Source organism: Mastigoproctus giganteus, chromosome 9 (genome assembly GCF_048544385.1).
Source record: "Mastigoproctus giganteus isolate SK-2022 chromosome 9, ASM4854438v1, whole genome shotgun sequence".
Lineage (NCBI taxonomy): Eukaryota > Metazoa > Arthropoda > Arachnida > Uropygi > Thelyphonidae > Mastigoproctus > Mastigoproctus giganteus.
The window spans coordinates 140,654,608-140,676,875 of NC_143583.1; the positions used below are offsets into that span (position 1 = coordinate 140,654,608).

General features: G+C 35.9%; 1 protein-coding gene across 1 annotated transcript in view; it reads left to right on the forward strand.

The window, feature by feature from the left end:
* The window catches only part of LOC150080774 (beta-galactosidase-like), a 389,882-nt gene extending 368,298 nt beyond the window's left edge, over positions 1-21,584 (forward strand). Inside the window, exon 16 of the mRNA XM_090380816.1 lies at positions 21,315-21,584. Within this exon, the coding sequence (XP_090236942.1) occupies positions 21,315-21,584 (270 nt within the window). The remainder of the gene's footprint in view (positions 1-21,314) is intronic.
* Positions 21,585-22,268: the final 684 nt, after the last annotated feature.

Below are 22,268 nucleotides of genomic sequence, written 5' to 3' on the forward strand. Positions count from 1 at the left end.
ATTGCTGAGAAAACTTCATATCTGACTGCACAATTACTCCCAGGTCTTTTTCATTTTCTACCACCTTAAGCGTAGTACCACACAGTTGGTACGTTTCTCTGGGGTTACTTCTACCCATATGCAGTACTTTGCATTTGTCAAGGTTAAACTTCAGTTGCCACTTCTTAGCCCATCTGCCCAAATTATCTAGATCCTGTTGCAGTAGCACACTGCCATCACTGTCATTAACAACCCTGCCAACCTTTGTATCATCTGCAAACTTCGACATTAAGCCTGATATACCTTCATCAATATCATTGATAAATATACAAAACAACAGTGGACCTAACACCGAACCCTGTGCGACTACGCTAATAACATTAGTCCAAGAAGAGCAGCACCCATTGATTACCACCCTCTGCCTTCTCCCACTTAACCATCCTTTTATCCATTGTAGCAACTTACCCTTAATACCATTCTGCTCCAATTTGTACAATAGTCTTCCATGCACAACAGTGTCAAAAGCTTTCCTGAAATCCAAATATATGATATCAAAATTATTTTTTGCATCCAGTTCCTTTGTAACCACATCATAATATCCTATCAAATTTGTCAGACAAGACTTTCCCTTAACAAACCCATGCTGTGTCTGAATTATTGCTGCAGTCTTGTCTAGATGATCCTGCAATGCATCTTTAACCATTGACTCCATTATTTTACCCGGAACAGAAGTTAAACTAACTGGTCTGTAATTACTCGTGTCACCCTTCAATCCCCCTTTGTGAATTGGGGATACATTTGCACATCTCCAGTCCGTGGGAACCTCCCCTGAGTCCAAGGACTCTTTCATAATTATGGCTAAGGGTTTGCTTAGTTGCTTTGCTGCCTCCTTTATTATAACTGGATAGATCCCATCCACCCCAGGTGCTTTTCTTATGTTTAACTTCAACAATTTCTCCTCCACTTTGCTTTCAGTTATTACAAAATCATTAAGTATCCTGCTACAATTTGATAACCTTCTGCCATTTTCAAACATTAATAATTCCTCATGTGTGAATGTAGATGCAAAATACTCATTCAGTTTGTTTGCTATCTGAGCAGGATCATGAACAGTCGAACCATCGATGTCAAGTGGACCAATCAGATTCATCCCCTTCCTTTTAGAGTTTATATAAGTAAAGAAATCCTTGCTGTTTTTCTTAGCATCTTTTGCCAGGGATTTCTCGTAATCTGCCTTCGCCTGCCTAACCTCCTTTGTCACCTGATTACAGACTAGCTTCTGAGTCGCTTGATAATTTATATGCATCCCATGCATTTTTCTTCTCTAATACGAGTCTCATTAGTTCATTAGATAACCATTTAGATTCTTCTAAATGGTAGATTCCTCTCCTGATGGAGATTAGTCTGGCTATGACATTCTTAACCTTGATGGTGGCACTCCTTGGTTGCTTCTAAAAAATTTTTTTTTTTTTTTTTTTTGTTATGTAAACCCCAAACACAAGAGGTATTGGAACCTACAGTACTTAGTACCGTGCTTGGGTTGGAGGTTAAGAAGACGAAAGAAGATATTTGTTGACATTGGACTTGAACTTCAGTAGACTGTAATTTTCAGGAAATACGTATGAAGGAAGGGTGTGCCAGAAAACGGCAGTCGAATGAATAAACAAGGAAGATGAAAAGTTGGTTCTGTGAGTTTGAAGTTGGACAGTAAATGGATGTTGGCTGGTGGCGGCACGTGTTTGGACTGTTTTGAAAGAGAGACTGGGAATTATAGAAGCCAATTCAGAAGAAGAGTGCCCATGGAAGTATCTGTAGAAGAGGCATGTAGCAGAAACAGTACGTCTCTGAGACAGCGAGTGGAGACACTCTGTTAGAGATGAATCATTAATTAACCTAACTGCCCTCTTCTGAATGGAATCCAGAAGTCTGAGAGAGGTTTTGGGGTCACCACCCCAGATGTGGGAACAATATTCCATGGCACGGCAGATTTGCGATTTATACAGAGTGAACAGCTGTTTGGAAGAAAAGTAATGCCGAGAGCGTAAGAGAAAACCAAGTTTTTTAGATGCAGAGGAAGCAATATTTGTAATGTGCTTAGAAATCAGGGTAATCCCCAAAAGAGATATTTCATTTTGCCTAGAAATCGGAGAATCCTTTTTGCGAGATATAAGACAAGACTGAGTTTTAGAAGGGTTGAAATCAACTAAGTTGTCTTTGCCCCACTGGAGAATTACCTGAAGATCGGCATTTAAGGAATTGATAGCAGATTTTTGAGAAGTTGAAGCTAATTGAGCAGGGAAAGGTTTCTCAAAATTTAAAGTTGAATGCAATGTGCTATCATTGGCAAAACTATGGATAGGATTTACAGACAATGGAAGAAAGTCATTAATATACAAGAGGAAAAGAGCGGGGGAAGGAACTGAACCCTGGGGGACACCAGCATTAGTGGAGAAGTTAGAAGACAGAGAGCCATCTACCATCACAATCAGTGAGAGATCAGAGAGAAAACTGCATAACCAACTAAAAACAGTTGGCAAACCATAAGATGGAAGCTTGTTTAGAAGACCTTTATGCCACACACAATTGAAAGCTTTTGAGATGTCAAGAGCAACTACTTGTGTTTCACCGAACCTTTCCATTGAATTAGTCCATAAATGGGTAATATAAGCCAGAATATCACCAGTAGATCGACACTGACGGAATCCATACTGGCGATCGTTGATCAGACGGAAGGTTTCTAGGTAGTTTAAGAGTTGGCGGTCAATTGATTTCTCCATTACTTTAGAAAGAGTAGAAGTAATTGCAATGGGACGATAATTGGATGAGAGGGATTTGTCACCCTTTTTATGACTGGCTGGATATGAGCAAATTTCCAAGCAGAAGGAAAAACACCTTTGGAATAAGAAAGTGAAAAAAGGCGGGAAAGAATAGGAGTAAGTTCAGGAGCACAGGTTTTGAGAACAAGTGGAGAAATACCATCGAGACCTGGAGCTTTCCTCGCATCAAGATTCGTCAAAATCTTTCTGACATCCTTTTCATCCTGACGGAAGACCACAGGAGGCATTGAATGGAGCGTATTGGGAATGGTGGGAGGTGTTTTACCAAGATCATTAATATATGAGTTTGAAGGAAAATGGGATGCTAGCAGGTCAGCTTTATCCTTGGCTGAAATGACAACAGAACTATCTGGTTTGGACAGAGGTGGGAGCTTAGATGGGCTTTGCCAAAGCTATTGGCTGCAACTTCCATTATGGCTAACTTCACTGCTCCACAGGTTTCCCCAGAATTCTTTGAGTACCTTCTGTTTGGGTTGGAGGGGGGTGTTTATTACTTTCCTTCTCCTCTCGTCCGATGTTCTTGTAGAAGGCTCTCTGGTTTTCATCAAATACCCTGTTGTCTGTTTTCTTCTGGGCATTCTTCATGTAACAGCAAAGTCTCTTCTGAGTGCCAGGAGTTTCTGCTTGAGAGTGCCAAGGTATTCTTCTATCCTCTGATTATAGGTCTTGTATTTGCTGTGGATGTGGATTAATCACACCCTTATTATTATTATTGGCATATGATGCAAGGAAACTAGCATATGAAACAGCACCCAAAAAAACCTCCTGCATCACTTGTCCACCCCTCCAATAATTTGTCTAGTTCTTCCTTGAATTTATACGAACTGCACACTTCCACAATACCAGATGGAAGTTTGTTCCAACAGGCTGAACTCTTCCCGCTAGCTGAATGTAAACCTCACATCTATCCTGCAACCATCCTTCTTCTATTTGAATTTATGCTCCCTCATATGCGTAGTCTGAGCAAGAGGAAGAATGCCATCAGCATTGAGGTTGTTCAATTCATTGGAAGCCCTAAAAAACTCAATAAGGTCACATTGTAGTGCCTGATCTCAACATCTGTGATTTGCACAACTTAAACCTGTTTTGTAAGCCCACCCTTTCATTCTCTTCACCAATCTTGTTGCCCTTCTCTGCACCCATTACAAAAGCTTCACATTCTTCCTAAAATGAGGCCTCCAGTCCTATATGCAGTACTCAAGATGCAGCCTAACCATTGCCTTATGCAACAGGATAATCACTTTCTTGTTCCTGCATATTGTAGACAAAACACCTTGAGCTGTTCTGGCAGCTTGTCTACACTGCTCAGAGAACTTCATATCTGACTGTACAATTCATGAAATCCCAGGTCTTTTTCATTTTCAACTGCCCTGAGTGTAGTACCACATAGTTGGTATGGGTTTGTTAATCTGGGATTACTGCTACCCATATGCAGTACCTTGCCTTTATCAATGTTAAACTTCAACTGCCATTTCTCAGCTCATCAGCCTAATTTGTGTAGGTCTCGTTGGAGCAGATTTTCCTGATTACTGTAACTAACCTTCCTACCAGCCTTTATCATCTGCAAACTTAGACTTTTAAGGTTGATATACCTTCATCAATATCATAAATAAACGTGTAAAACAACAATGGGCCCAGCACTTTAACTCGGAGGGGATTCTGCTAATAACCTTAGTCCATGAAGAGCAGTGTTCATTAATAACCACTCCTTCTTCCGTGAAACCCTCCCTTATCCAGAAAAGTAACTTACCCTTAATGCCACATTGTTCCAATTTGTACAGAAGTTTTTTTATGTACAATAGTATGAAAAGCTTTCCTGAACTCCAAGTATATGGTATCAAAATTATTTTTTGCATTTCAGTTCCTTTTTTACTGTATTATAATGTCTGCTCAGATTGGTCAGAAAAGATTGCCCCTTAATAAATCAATCCAGTGACTGCAGTATAAGTTCATTCCTGTCTAAATAATCCTGCATACTTCTTTAACCAGAGATTTTTTTAAATTTATTATTTTAAATAAAATAATATCCATTATTTTCCCTGAAACAGAAGTTAAACTAACAGGTCTATAATTACCTATATCGCCTTTTGATCTCCCTTTGTGAATTGGAGATACTTTTCCACATCGCCAGTCTATAGGGACCTCCCCTCAATCCAAGCATTCTTTCATAATTTTTTTTTTTTTTTTTATGAAAACCCCAAACACGAAAGGTATCAAAACCTATAGTACTTAGTACCGTGCATGGGTTGAAGGAGAAGTATAGGGGGGGGGGGGATGCCGGAAACTTTGCTCTAGAGACTAAACATGGGTTTCACCACTTCAAGCCTCCAATAAGCAAAGTGGTGGTATTTCACCAGTTGATGAAAGTCATCTACCACCTGTGACTAAGGGTTCCTAAGATGGGTTGAAAAATTCCTCCCATAATTGTTCTCATGGTCTTGAAATGGGACCTCAATTAAGGCCTCATTTGTCTTAATTTTGTATATAATCTATAACTGAACAAAAAAAAATAAATAAATAAACTTTGTTTTTCTCCCCCTCTGGAGTGGGCTCCTGGAGGGATCTGGCCCACCTTTTGGCTACATCAGATGGGTCAGTGTCTCGAAATGGGACAGTACAAGCACTATTGGAACTGGTCCGCCTTCCCGTGGTGTGAACAAGTACCCAGAATCATCTCTCCTGGCGATTGATGCTTCTGGGTATCCATGAGGCCAGAACACACACACACACACACACACACACACACACACACACACACACACACACACACACACACACATGCAACCACACGCACACACACACACACACACACACAACCCTACATTCCCACATATCTGGCCCTTTTCCAGTGGTAGTGTTCTTCACAGAGATACGAGGCAGAGTTGAACTGACATTCTAGGAGCTGCCCTTTACATATACACATGTCCACACATGGTATTCCTGTAGGTAAATGTTCAATCTGTGTGCAATCATTAGTAATTGCAAAAGCCTCAGAATCTCAACCAGCTGGATCTGTGATTATAAAATGGAAGTCAGCTGGAGTTGTGAACATTAAAATCACCAGGGAAAATTACCTCACTGCTAGAAAAGCTGGACTGGAGAAATGGAGAAAGCTGAGTTCCAAAGAAAGGAAATCAAAGAGTTCCAGTAATTAGTGAAACTGGGGGAATGATAGAGGCAGCAAATGAATTTGACAGAATAGAGTAGAGAGGTTTTAAACCAGAGAAGATCAAAAATTGGAGATTCTAAATTACTGTCTCTAACAGAGAATATCAGAGCAGATTTAAGCAAAAGTACCACCTATGAACCAAAAGGAATCATAGAGACACTTAAATAGAAAGGATGCAAGAATATTTGCTGCTTCTGTCAAGACAATTTTACGTGGGTCGGTAAACTGCTAGTTTTGGGGGATTCACAGACTAAAAGATTAACAGTAGCTGCAGGCAGAAGTGAAAGTGATTCTTGCACTGCTTCTATTGTAATGAGCAGCAGCCTAGAGAACAAGTTGCTAGGGATCTCAAGAGCTGCTGGGAGTCATGTAACAAGTAAATACATTGACTGTGTTCGGGTAACTAAGAGTAAGAACAAGTGCATGTACACTTCTACTACACTAATTCTAGAAGTATAGTAAATAAAATTTATGAATTTGAATTGCTGATCAAGACATCAAAGGCAGATATTGTTGGGATATCAGAGACATCATATCACACAGATATAAGAAGTGCAGAATTGGAATTTGGGGAGTACAACGTGTACAGAAAGGACAGACAGGGTAGGAAGGGAGGAGGGGTTATGCTGTTACTTAAGAAACACATAAAATCTAAGGAAGTACATCCAGTTGACACGGGTAGACAGTGCAATGTTGAGTCTGATTGGTGTGACATAAACACTGAGAAAGGGAAAACGAGAGTAGAAGTATGTTATAGGCCTAATGACGCTGATGAGTACAATGAACAGTTGTGGAGACAAATAGAATGGGCCAATAAATCAGAATGTCTTGTAATGGGGGATTTTAAATTTCCAGATATTGACTGAAACTTGTGGGTTGGTCAATCACACGCTAACAAGACTTTTGTGGATTTATTGGGGGATTTTTTTCTACAGCAACATGTTCGAGGGGCAACCAGAAAGAGTAATACCCTTGATCTGATTATCAGCAGTGATGACGCATGCATTAGGAATTTGCAGATAAAGGAACCACTAGGTGACAGTGATCACAGTGTACTGATGTGGGATTTCTTAAAGATGTAACTACAATCAAGGGGAAAGAGAAGGGTTTTTGTTTTCGTAAAGGCGACTACAGAGGTCTCAGACAGTTTTTAAATTCTGTAGAGTGGGATAAAACTGATGATGTTAAAAATGGTGAATTCTAAATAGGAAGCCTTCAGCGACTTAATCTTGGAGGCTACTAGGCTTTGCATACCAACTATGAAATACTCTTCAAGATTCAGCCTAAATGGATGTCGGATGAATTAATGAGGCCCATGGCAGAGAAGAAAAAACATGGGATGCATATAAATTATCAGGAGACGCAGAAGCCTACTACAGATAAAAGCTTGTCTATAATCAAGTCACAAACAAGGTTGGGTAGGCGAAGGCAGATTACGAGAAATCTTTGGCGAAGGATACAAAGAAAAATAGCAAAGAGTTCTTTAGTTATGTAAACTCTAGAAGGAAGGGAATGAATCAGATTGGTCCACTTAACATCGATGGTTCAACTATTGATGATCCTGCTCAAGTAGCTGATAAACTGAATGAGTATTTCGCATCTACATTCACAGATGAGGAGTTATTTAAGGAGAGGAATACCAGACATTTATCAAACTCTAACAGGGAGCTAAGTGATTTTGTGATAACTGAGAGCAATGTAAAGGAGACATTGATGAAGTTAAACATAAAAAAGGCATCTTGGGCAGATAGAATATCCAGTTATAATGAAGGAGGCAGCAAGGGAAGTAAGCAAACCCTTAGCCATAATTATGAGAGCACCCTTAGAATCTGGGGAGGTCCCCATGAACTTGAGATATTCAAATGTATCACCAATTCACAAAGGGGATTCAAATGGTGACACAAATAATTATAGTCCTGTTAGTTTAACTTGTATTCCGGGGAAAATAATGGAGTCACTAGTTAAAGAGTAGACAAGAGAGCAGCAATAGTTCAGACACACTATGGGTTTGTTAAGGGGAAGTCTTGTATGATCAATTTGATTGGATACTATGACGTGGTCACAAAGGAACTGGATGCTAAAAATAATTTTGATATCATATACTTGCATTTCAGGAAAAGCTTTTGATACTGTTGCACATGGAAGACTGTTGTACAAATTGGAGGGGTATGGCATTAAGGGCAAGTTACTGCAATAGATAAAGCAATGCTTGAGTGGGAGATGGCAGAGAGTGGTAATAAATGGACACTGCTCTATGTGGACTAATGTTATTAGTGGAGTCCCCAGGGTTTGGTGCTGGGCCCATTGTTGTTTTGTGTATTTATCAATGATATCGATGAAGACATATCAGGCTTAATGTCCAAGTTTGCAGATGATTCAAAGGTTGGCAGGATTGTTATTGACACTAAAGACAGTATACTACTGCAACAGGATCTAGAAAAGTTAGGCAGATGGGCTGAGAAGTGGGAACTGAAGTTTAATATTGACAAATGCAAAGTACTGCATATGGGTAGCAGTAACCCAAGAGAAATGTATCACCTCTGTGGTACTACACTCAGAGAGGTTGAGAATGAAAAAGACCTAGGGGTAATTATGAAGTCAGATATGAAGTTCTCTGAGCAGTGCAAACAGGCTGCCAGAGCAGGTCATGGAGTTTTGTCAATGATATATAGGAATTTTTCTAGCAGAGACAAGGAGGTAAATTATCCCTCTGTATAGGGCAATGGTCAGGCCACACCTTGACTACTGTATACAGGTCTGGAGGCCTCATTTTAGGAAGGATGTAGAGTTGCTAGAATGAGTACAGAGAAGGGCAACAAGATAGATTAGTGAGAGGAACTGAATGGGTGCCCTTATGAAGAAAGGCTTAAATTCTGCAAGTTGCAGCATCTGGAGACTAGGCACCTGTGAGGTGATCTGATTGGGGTATATAAGGCCTTGAATGGTTTGAACAGGCTCAATGCTGATGGGATACTTTTGCTTGCTCAGACTAAGTACTCAAGGGGGCATAGATTCAAATTGAGGAAAGACAGTTGTAGAAAGATGTGCTGAAGTTTGCCTTTAGCCAATGAGTAGATGATTGCTGGAACAGTCTTCCATCTGTTGTTATGGAAGTTGATAGCTTAAATAAATTTAAATTAATTTAATTAATTTAAATTTAAATTAAATTATTTAAACTTAATTTAATTAAATTATTTTACTTAATGTAAACTTAATTTAATTTAATTATTTTAACTAAATTTAAATTTAGTTAAAATTTAGCACAATGCTGATGGGATTCTTCCTCTTGCTCAGACTACAAACACGAGGGGACATTCCTTGAAATCAAGAAAGGATGGCTAAAGGAGTGATTGATTGCTGGAACAAACTTCCCTGTATTGTTGTGTAAGTGGATAGCTTGATTAAATTCTAGGAAAAACTATAAAAATTATAGGAGGGTTGGACAGGTGAATGGAACAGGTGTTTTTTTTTTTTTTTTTTTTTCTCTAATGCTATATAAGCTTGCTTTCATGCATAAATCCCCTATTAATACTAATATTTCCTTTTTAACATATTTGCTGCTGCATGATGCACATATGCAGATCAAATGATATCTAAATTAATGTGTCAGTGATGCATATATGCATCCTTCTTAAGCAGTTAATTAACAAGTGTAAAAGCAAGTGCACATGAAATTAACAACTGTTCAATGTCTGCACACTGATTGAAGTCTGTGTTGTTTGCAGCAGTGTGTGGGTTTTGTTTATTATTAACTGCACAGTCTAGTGGCACTGTAAAGTCATATTCTTGGTAGTACACAATTTGATTTTTCTTTGCTTGTGTCAAGTTTAGCTTATGTACATGGGATGAAAAACTTTTTAGGCTTGTTCTGATTTACACCTTAGCTCAAAAGTTCCTGCCTGCTTTTAGCCATGAATTCCAAAGTTACTTTCAACCATTATTTATTTTTAGACAGATATCAACTGTCTAAAAATACTTCTCAGGTATCAACTTATTAAAGTTGATACCTGAGAAGTTGCTCCTCAAGTATCAACTTATTAAAGTTGATACTTGAGGAGCAACTCATTTGTATTGTGTTGCCCCTCAGTATTTCAAAAATTATGGCATATTATTATTGGCCATATGGTGCAAGGAAGCCTGAGGGTACCCTGAGAGAGAGAGAGAGAGAGAGAGAGAGAGAAAAGTAGGAAGTAGAAAGCAATCACCAAGAAAGAGAAGAATGATGATATCCAGCTCAGGACCTCTTGGGTGTGCCAAGCCCATGCTCACCAGATGTGAGCCCCTGGGGTTGAATATGGACTGCATTCGCTCAAATATAGGTGGCAGTGAATGTGACTTCCCCATTAGACTCAGAATTATGAATTTTAGGAATATGAAGAGAGAATATTCAGAGAATGGCATGGCTTGCTAGTCCTTAACCCTATAGAACGTAACTGGGATGCTTTGTATAGGTGAATTGCAAGTCTTCCCCTCCTCAAGAACCTACACAATCTAACACCTACCCACTAAGAGGAAAAGGATTTATTGCTTACTGATCTTCTAAGGAACCTTGGTAACATAAGGGTTGTGTAACCCTCATGTTTGTATAGCAGAGTTATATTTAGCAGTGAAGAGTGCTCACATCCTTTATTATTAATTCTTGTATAATCCTATGTTTAAGTATGAACATAGGATTACATAGGTTTGGTTGATGATTATTCTTTTGTAATATTCACATTTACTGTGTTTTTGAATGGTTTTATAAATTATTTGTTTATATATATCTACTCAGTTTTGTTGAAATCCCAACAGGTGGCAATTACATATTTCTAAAAATGCAACTTCCTTAATTTTTGAACACAAATATATTTTGTATGTATAATACAACTTAGTACATATATGTGACTAGTTTATGAAGACAGTGCCATTTTTAATTACGTAACCCATTCGTGATACATATTTTAACTCATTACTGATGCTAAAACAGCAGTAACCATGCATAAACGATTTACATTAACTAACTTAAGTAGAAAATTAATTGTATAATAAATCAATATCTCCCTGTAATTTTTTTTAAAAATGTAAATGATTATACTCTAATTATGTTCCAGTCTATATGTTTGCAGGTTTTCTTCTGCTGTATTAGAAATTTGGGGAATCAAAGGTATCACTTGATATCGATGGTTTAGGATTATCTTATGGTATTAAATTATTGTATTTATTGACCATAATGAAAATAACTTGCTTGACATTTGGTTTTACAGTTCTTACTAAAATAAAATAAGTAATAAAAAAATAATGGTTCCCATGGTGAATGACTGCTCTGGTTATCCACTGTAAGAACTGTAACTTTGCTAAGAGATTGATAAGCCACTTGCTTTGAAATTACCATTATGAAGAAAAAAATTTCAAGGCCAGACAGATATAACTCTGGCAAGAGCAAAAAGAATTGCTTGCTGCCTTCAAAGTATCATTTGAACATTAGTGAGGTGCAGCTTCAGCAGAGGTGACACAGAGTGTCAGCCAAAAGATAACACTTTCCTTATTTAAGTTAAAATTGATAGATTTGGACAAAGTGAAAAGGAACTAAGAAATACTGTTCAAGGTTTAGGCCTAAATGGATGTCAGATGAACTAATGAGACTTGTGGCAGAGAAGAAAAGTGCATGGGTTGTATATAAATTATCAGGCGACACAAGCCTATGGCAGATATAAGCTAGTCTGTAAGTCACAAAGGAGGTTAGGCAAGCAAAGGCAGATTATGAGAAATCTTTGGCAAATGATGCAAAGAAAAGCAGCAAAGACTTCTTTACTTATGTAAACTCTAGAAGGAATGGGACGAATCAGTTTGGCTCACTTGATATCGATGGTTTGACTGTCGATGATTCTGCTCAGGTACCTGAAAAACTTAATGAGTATTGTGCATCTATATTCACACATGAGGAATTCTCTAGTGAAGTGGAGGCCAGAAGTTTATCAAACTCTAACAGGACCTAAATGATTTTGTAATAACTGAGAGCAAAGTGGAGGAAAAATTGTTGAAGTTAAACATAAGGAAAGGCACCTGGGGCGAATGGGATCAATCCAATTATATTAAGGGAGGCAGCAAAGGAAGCAAGCAAACACATAGCCATAATTATGAGAGCATCCTTGGATTCAGGGGAGGTCCCCACAGACTGGAGATGTGCAAATGTATCCCCAATTCACAAAGGGGAATCAAAGGGTGACATGAGTAATCTCAGACCTATTAGTTTAATTTCTGTTCTGGGGAAAATAAAATGGAGACACTAGTTAAAGAATCAATGCTGGATCACGTAGACAAGGCTGCAGTTCAGACAGACACATGGGTTTGTTAAGGAGAAATCTTGTCTGACCAGTTTGATTGGATACTATGATGTGGAAAAAAATCTGGATGAAAAAATAATATCGATATTATATACTTGGATTTCAGGAAAATTTTTAATACTGTTGCACATGAAAGGCTGCTGTACAAATTGGAGCAGTATGGCATTAAGGGCAAGATGCTGCAAGATAAAGGTAGGGATGTCAAACCGGTTATAACCGAAAATGATTAACCAGTTATTTGAGCAGATTTATAACTATTCGATAAACCAGTTATTAATGTCTGGTAACCGGTTGTTTCCCTTTTTTGGTGTGTTATAAAATTTGAATGGTACTCTACTACATAATTGACAAGATTGTAGTTTTTGATAACATAATTTTCTGAAAGAGCACATATTTTATGTTATACTGTTGTTCAATGCTACAAACGTCACTGTCGTGTTTCAATATCTTTTAAGAGATAACAAATAAAAAATAAGTAATTGAATGACAGCGAATATTTATACACAAAAATATATCTAAAATCATTTCTTTGTTTTATGTTTTATTATCAAGTACATAATAAATTCATTAGATATTTTGACTGCAGTGAATTTATTTGCATATCGCAACAAGATCATTTATTAGTCCTTGATTATTTTCCATTTAATTTTTTTGGAACAGAGTTTCAATTTATATCAGTTTTATATTTTATTATATTAATTTATTTAAAATTATTTTAGGGGTTTTTCAAGATGAATTCAAAGAAATCAGAAGTATGGAATTATTTTTAGATAGTATGAATCCGAGCTGTAATACTCAATATGTTCTACGTTGATAATAATATTAGTAAATTAATAAGAGGAGTTTATCTCAATATAGTACGTAGAACACTTCCGTATGATACCCTCCAGAAATTAAAACGGAAAAAACGAAAAAATCGACAACTTACCGGTACATTAAAGTAAAATATAAATAATTAAATAATCAATTTAACACAATGGGAGATTTTTTGAATGGCTTGGTACAAAATTACATTAAATCTACACTAAGGTACTCGGCCCAAAGTTACCATATTTCTTTCCTAAAATATTGCCTTCAAAACAACATCGTTCCGAAGTTTGCCAGGGTGAATTTAAATCAAAAAATTTCAGGCATAAAACAACTAACACTGGCGACATCGCATAATATTGTTAAGCTTGCCTTAAAATCTCGATATTCGATGAAACAAAAATACCTTTCCCAGGTTAGGAAGCTTCGCGATAAATTAAAAAATTATCTACATCCGAACGATTGGTCTGTATTGAAGACCTCCATAGATTTGCGACGGGAAGCACTGGCCTCAGAAATAAAAAACAGACACGTTAATAAGTTGCAAACATTATCGAATAGTTCAAGACACGTTCATGCGAATTCTAACACATTGTCGCGGGCTTGCGACCAAGTTCACACGAGTTGGGTGACATCCCCCCCACAGACACATAACGTACTACCACAGAATATGTCGGCTAGTTCACAAACACCCCCTCACCAGTATCCAACGAATAAATTATAATTTAAACCTTTTATCCAAAGGTTTAAATTATAATTTACCACCTCAAAAACTGCCAAAAAAACAATGCATAATTGATATTGAATTTGGACTTCATAATGTTCCACAAAAAGATGTATTTATTCAACAAGTTAACCAAGTAGTGAATAACATAAAAGAAACGCGACTTCCTAAATTGAATACACATGACAGTTCAGCTTTACGAGAACTTCGGGAAAATAAGGACATTATTATACAGAGGGCAGATAAAGGAGATACAGTGGTAATACTAGATAAACATGATTATATTAATAAGTTAGATTCAGTTGTGTCTGATACCTCCACTTATCGTGAAGTAGACCTGGCACTGTTTTCCAATTTGGTAAATCAATACAATAAAACGTTAACCACATATCGTAAAAACGACTACATCACTATGGTTCAGTTGAAGGAATTGAAGTCCAGAACATACAATATTCCTGCACTTTTCGATCAGGTAAAATTACACAAGACTGGATTTCCTATTCGACCTATTGTTTCCTACAGGAACTCGGCATTTTCAGCCTTAGCCACACATGTATATAACATTTATAAAACCTTTTAGACAGGTTATACAATTTGGGATTAAGAACTACGATACATTATTTAATAATCTTAAAGACTGTAGACTCGGCGACAATGACAATTTATTCTCACTAGATGTTACCTCATTATATACAAATGTAAACGTTGAATACACATTAGATATTATTTGGGATATGTTAAATAAAAACTCGACACCGATTAATTATACGAAGCTGCCTATTAAGGAAATTTTTCACTTAATTAAACTGTTAGTTGAGGCTAACTACATCACCTTTCGAGACAAGGTGTACAAACAAATTTTTGGATTACCAATGGGTTTGAGCCTGAGTGGCTTAATGTCAGAGATCTATCTCTCAACGATTGAGCAGATACATTTGACACCTTTTCGTCCCCGTATCACATACTATGGGAGGTATTTAGACGATGTTCTAGTTATTACCGATAGTAGTACTATCGAAGACATTTTACATTTGTTTAATAATATGCATTCTAGACTCAAATTTACATTGGAAAGGGAAGATACGGATACAAAGTCATTAAACTTTCTAAATTTCACGCTTACCCGGGACTCGAACAAAATACAATTTAGCATCTATCGAAAACCCACAAACGCCGGTATTCTTCTACATTATAATAGCTATCACCCGTTCACCTACAAAAGATCGATTATCTTTAATCAATTTCTAAATGCCTATAAATATTCAACGACAGATTCTGCTTTGGACTCAGAAATACAAATATTAACTAGCAGATTTTTAAACAGGGGTTATCCCATTAACACAATAAATCGAATTAGGGTACAAGCTAAGGATAGGATACAAAATACTACACCAAGCAACAATAGTAATATCAAAAAATACTTTATTTCTGTCCCATATGTTGAACAGTGGCACAAACAGCTTAACAGATTCCTTAAAGATACCGAATTTAAAATTATAACTAGGCCTATACGGAAGTTACACACTATATTGAACAATCACCCGGTTCTTTCCGCGTTCGCAACACAAATTAATGATCTGGTATACAACATTTCTTGCGGTGATTGCGACTCGTCTTACCAAGGTTCAACACGGTTTTCTCTTAATATTCGTGTAAATCAACACGAAGCCTCAGTTCGTGCTTCTCGTTCAGCAGCGTCAGAATTAGCCTTTCATGCCATTAACGAAAAACATACTTTTTTATTTAACGAGGCCAAAATACTTAACGTTCAATGTAATTATACGCGACTATTAATTGCAGAAACCGTTGAAATTAAATTACACGAGAATTCTGTTAATGTTTGGCGGCCATATTTGATCTCTGATGCGTGGACCTTTATGCGCATGCGCGAAGACATATAATCACTATTTAAGTTGCAGGTTTAGCCTGATTTGGTAATTTTCATTCCTGTGATCACGACAGTCGGTCGAAAAGCATTGTCAGCTTCAGGAAGGAAAATCGTTTTGAATATTTTTGTTAGATTCGTTTAATTGCGTTAATTTGAATTTTAATTGTTTTAAATTGTGTTAAATTGATTACTTAATTATTTATATTTTACTTTAATGTACCGATAAGTTGTCGATTTTTTCGTTTTTTCCGTTTTAATTTCTGGAGGGTATCATACAGAAGTGTTCTACGTACTATATTGAGGTAAACTCCTCTTATTAATTTACTAATGGAATTATTTTTAAAAAAACCGATCAGCATTCTGCTCGCTGTTCTCAATGTTCTGTCACTATACAGTGCAAAGGAGGTTCCACAACAAGACTGTGAAATCATCTTCGCAAACACAACATTACATTTGAAGACAACAATGCTACTCCTGACTCTGCAAAGAAACAAAAAATTTAAAGCGGTTCTATATTGACATATAAAATGCAAAAGTTTAGGCGAACTATTTTCTGAATGTGCGGCGAAAGATAACTTTTCAATTAGTGCAATATCTATTTCTAGAGCTGTTTGCAAATTTATCATGAAAAGGGGCTATGAAATGCCAGAGTCAAGCAACAGTAAGAAAGTTAATCGTTTCATTTTGTAAGGAGGTAAAATTGAAACAGAAAGATGAATTCATAAAGTTAATTAACGATAATGTCAAGCTTTCCCATAATGGTTGATCAATGGACTAGCGTTACTATGAAGCATTATCTTAATGTGTCTTTACACCTAGAAAAAAAGTAATTATAATTTGGGACTGATTTTTATAAAAGGTAGTTGCAACGCCCTTCACACTAAAGAAATTGTCAAGAATAAACTACAAGAATTCGGCATTGAATTTGAAAATGACATTGTTGCATCTACACATGACGGCGCAAATGTGATGCAAAAGTATGGTTTGCTAACTGGAGTTGAGAACTATTTATGTTATAGTTACGCTACTCACTTAGCTGTTCTTGATGTTTTTTATCAAAAGAAACAGGAATCACTTCATGAAGAGGTTAATGAAGATGAAACTGATGACGTATCCAATTCCGATGATGACTTACAATTAGAAAATAGTTTAGATATTTCGTATCAGAATAATAATAACTGGAGTTAACAGAAAATTTAAATACAGTTGTAACGTGTTCCTGAGCACTTATAAAAGTTTTTAAAAATTCAATTGTGAAAAATTCAATTCTTCAAAAATATATAGTTGAAGAAAAGGGGAAAGAATTGTCATTACTTCTAGATGTGAAAACTAGATGAGATTCATTAATTCCAATGTTTTAAAGATTAGTTCTTGTTAAAAATTGTATTAAAAAAAGCTCTACATGATATGGGACAAAATCATGTATATTACGAGAGTGATTTCAAATCTATGGAATTATTAATAAAAATTTTAAAACCGATAGAATTAGGTGTAGTGGAACTTAGCAAATAAATGACGACATTGATGACTACAGAAGGTATTTTAAAATTTATGTTTGAAAAACTTGAAGAAATAGACAATGATTTAAGTATCAAAATGGTAGAAGCATTAAAAAATAAAGTTTTTAAATGCAGGAATAAAAAATTAATATCTCTAATGAAATTTTTACAAACAGGAAACCTGCCTAAAAATTATCAAGATCAAGATGATCTAAGCTTTGTTCAAAAGTCAGTCCATTTGCAAAAACATTAATTATGAGACTATTTCCTAATAAAGATACAAGTCTTTCTGAAAATAATGTTACTATTATGGATAGAACCAAAACAAATAGTAACACTGACATAAATATGTCGCTTGTCGATGAATATTGACAGCTGTTTTAAGTCCACTAATTGTTCGAAAACTGATGACATTCAGAAAGAAATGAAATTCTTTGAAAGTATAGGACAACACACGAAAACTTTGGAAAATCTTCATAATGCTCTATTAACAGTAAAGCCAACTTCCACTGCCACAGAACAAATTTTTTCTACATGCTCCGCTATACAAACTAAGATTAGAAATGTAATTAATCCTGAACTTTTAGATGCACTTGTTTACTTAAAGTACTACTTTTTGAAAAAATAAAATTTCAAACTTTATATTGTTTGTTTTAATTGTAATAATTATTTAATAAGCAACAAATGTGATTAAAAAAGAAATATTTTTACTTACTTTTTTTTTATATTATAAATTTTTTTCTGTAATTCATATTATTAATAAAAAAAATATGTTGGTTAACCAGTTATCTAGCGCAAAAACAATCGGATAACCGGTTATTAAAAACTCTGGTTATTTGACATCCCTTGATAAAGGGATGGTTGAGTGGGAGAAGACAGAGTGGTAATCAATGGACCTTGCTCATTGTGGACTAATGTTATTAGTAGAGTCCCCCAAGGCTCAGTGTTGGGCCCATTGTTGTTTTCTAAATTTATGTAACGATGATATACCTGATGAAGGTATATATCAGGCTTAATGTCCAATTTTGCAGACAATACGAAGATTGGCTGGGTTATTAATGATAGTAATCACAGTATGCTACTGCAACAGGATCTAGAAAAGTTGGGCAGATGGACTGTGAGGTGGAAACTGATGTTTCACATTGACAAATGCAAAGTACTGCATATGTGTAGCAGTAACGCCAGAGTAATATACCAACTGTGCAGTACTGTGCTCAGGGTGGTGGAGAAGGAAAAAGACCTGGGGTTAATTGTGCAATCAGATATGAAGTTTTCTGAGTAGTGCAGACAGGCTGCCAGAGTAGCTCATGGGGTCTTGTCAATAATATACAGGAATTTTGCTAGCAAAGATAAGCAAATGATTATCCCATTGTATAAGACAATAAATAGTCTGGCCACATCTTGAGTACTGCAGCCTCAATTTAGGAAAGATGTAGAGTTGCTGGAACAAGTACAAGCTCAACAAGAATGCTGAGGGGTAAAAAAAGGGTGCTCTTTCCAAGAAAGGCTTATAAAAGTTCTGTAAATTCCAGCATTTAGAGACTAGGCACACGTGAGGAGATCTGATTGAGGTGTATAAGGCCTTGAATTGGTTGAGCATGCTGAATTCTGATGGGTTCTTCCGCTTGCTCAGGTTACAAACCTGAGGGGGCATAAATTCAAATCGAGGAAAGACAGTTGCAGAATATTTGTGCAGAAATTTGCTCTTAGCCAGTGAGTGGTTGATCGTTGGAACAAACTTCCATCTGTTGTTGCGGAAGTTGGTAGCTTAAATAAATTCAGTTAAGAACTAGACAACAAACTTTTGGAGTAAATGTATACGTGAAATAGAAAGTTTTTTTTTTTTTTTGCTAATGCTCTATAAGCTTGGTTTCTTGCATTATATGCCATTAATAATACTAATGCTAACTGAGACCAGTGCTGAGTTATTATTATTATTAACCATATGGTGCAAGGAAGCCTGAGACTTATGCTGCACCAGACAAAAAAAAAAAAAAAAATTCTGAATTACCTTGAGAGAGAGAACAAGGGTCAGAAGTAGAAAAGAATCACCAAGAAAGAGAAGAATGATGATATCCAGCTCAGGACCCTGGGTGTGCCAAGCCCATACTCATAAGATATGAGCCGCCGTGGTTATGAATAGTTATTGAAAGCTGTTGTCTTATGTGATTCTGTATCTGTAGTCATCAGATAGAAATGGAAACATCCATTTATGACTATAAAATGTGATTTTTGGGTCTATAAGGAATTAATGTGAAATAGGTATGATACTAATTAAATCATGAGAATTAAACTTGTGGATATTATTCTGGCTTGTTTGGACTTGGTGACAGGATTCAGTAGTAAATCCAGAAATGGTATATCAACTGTTACATGTTCCATTGTATTTCAGTTTTGGCTTACTAATTGTAAACTGTAACCCTTTCTCCATACTAAAATTCACTTTAACTAGTGCCATAAAATCATTCTCAATATATTTTTAGTCTGTGTTTGGATGATGGGGTCATAGCTATTTACTTCAGGATCTTTTGTCTTCTCAGTCAGTTAAACACAACCATTCAGTGTTTTCAAGAAAACGGTTAGTCAATCAAAACTGCCTTTATAGCAGTTTTTATTAACTAATTTTAAGTCATATTTTAGTTAGCTCCTCCCTCTCTCTCTCTCTCTCTCTCTCTCTCTCTCTCTATATATATATATATATATATATATATATATATATATATATATATATATATATATATATATATATATATATACAGTAATACCCCGACTTACGCTACCCCGACTTACGCGAACTCGGAGTTACGCGGTTCTTGATTTTTTCGTTTGGCAACGCTGCCGCCCACTATCTTCAAGGTCGTTTTTCATATGTTATCGATATACGGTGCGACGGCGGAGAATGAGAGCGAAAGATGAACAAAATTCAACTTTGCTGCTTTTATGTTTTTTATATCAGTGAAGGGGAAACACATTTCACCATAATAACGTAAAAACCAACACAATTCCAGCTATCGGTATAATCGCAAATGCAATTAGATCGAGTTTACTACCAGTTTATAACAGATTTCACTAGCAGAAACGCAACTGGATTTTTATTGTTTTATGGTAGTAACTCCTAGAAATGTGAGGTGTTAATAGCGTATCTCTGCCTTTATGGTGTTGTTTATTCAGTTGCTACATGCGCGCAGCTTTGTTTATGCGTATCCAGCGTGCCTCCTCGTTTTGTAATTGTGCTTTATTCCCTAAAAATGAGTAAAATCCTTAATTAAAAGGTGTGAAAAGGAAGCGGCCTGGTGAAGACTGCAGATTCAGAGAGAAAAAGAAAAGCAATTATCGATAAACAGAGGCGGACTGGGTCAAAAATTCTTACCCGGGGAAAATTTATAGTGGCCTCATACTATGGTTTATGGCCAAAATCACACTGGCCCACCGGGGTTTCCCCGGTAATCGTGATATTGCACGTGCTACAGGCCTAAATGAAACAACGGCGAAAAGCACATGACAATTGCAAACTTGACAGGGTGAAAATTGCAAAGGGCTCAATTGTAAAGGGCTTAAAAGTTTTAGAAAACAGACTCCAACGAAGAACGCGTTATAGCTACAAAGCAAGGAATAAAAAAATTATTAGCTTGCTACGAAGAAATTCTGCGTGAAAAAAAAAGAACGCGCTGTGTCGTCAGACGAATTTGTTAGATTTTATGAAGCCATCGACATCGAAATAACTTTTTAACGTAAGTCATTTGTTTTTTTAATACATATTTTGTATTAATATGTATAAAGAACTGCAATTTTATTAATATTTTTCTTCTAAACTAGTGTTTTTGTTAGTCCTTGGTCCCAATTAAGCAAAATTTATATGTATTTATATGCAAAGTTGTACCCCGACTTACGCGAATTCGACTTACGCGATTTTCGTCGGACCCGCCTATCGCGTAACTTCGGGGTATTACTGTATATATATATTTTTGAATTAAATTTTTGAATCTATATTTTTGAATTAAAAATAATATGTATTTTTGATTTAAATAAACACTTATAGTCCATTTTGCAAAATTCATGAATTTTATTATTGATTGTATTGCTTTCAGGGTGTTGCATTTTTGAACGGACTCAATCTGGGACGTTATTGGCCTATAGTTGGTCCTCAGCAAACTCTGTATGCTCCAGCATCAACTTTTTATCCTCCTCCATCGGCTATGAACACTCTTGTTTTGTTGGAATTGGAGAATGCACCATGTGATTTGTCATCACTTTGCATTACAGATTTTGTCAAGAAGCCTGTTGTTAATGGACCAACACCATATCATAACAATTGTAACATGTTTTGGAAAAGCCAGAAAAGATTATTTTATCACTGAAGAACAAATTATTTTACACTGAAAAAATTTATTTTTTTGTTGTAATTATATTTACTTTTGCAGTGTAATTATTTTTATACTGAAACTTTGTTAATTTAAATTTAAGAGTAAAATAGATGTGATTAATTAGTCATTAACTGCTATATGCATGTACATTAAAGAACATCTATGTATATGTTCAGAATTTTATGTCAGTAAATTGCCACAGTATTTCATTTTTCAGAAAATAGCCTTTTTACTTAGCTGTGAGCACACTATAGTCTATTTCAGATTGAGTTGATGCCACTAAGAAAGCTACATAGTCTCATCACACAGAAACCTGCATAATGTATTAATCAGCTCACCTCCAACAATCTACTTTTTTTTTTTTTTTTCAGTTTTTTTGTCCACTTCTGCAATAGCTATATTTATTTTTTTTATAAAAAACTATTGTACAAGTAGTGCAATAGCTGCAATTTGCAAATAACTATGAGAATTTTTTTTTTTTTTTTTTGCTCACAGCTTTTTTTTTTTTTTTTTTTCTATTTGTACAATATGTATATTTTTTTTATAGAAAATGTCTATTGTTACAAGTAGGGTAATAACTTTAATTTGTAAATACCTATGAGCAAGTCAGGTTTGCTATGAAATGAATCAATCTCATATCGCATCTATGAATCAATCTCATAGACACATAACGAATTA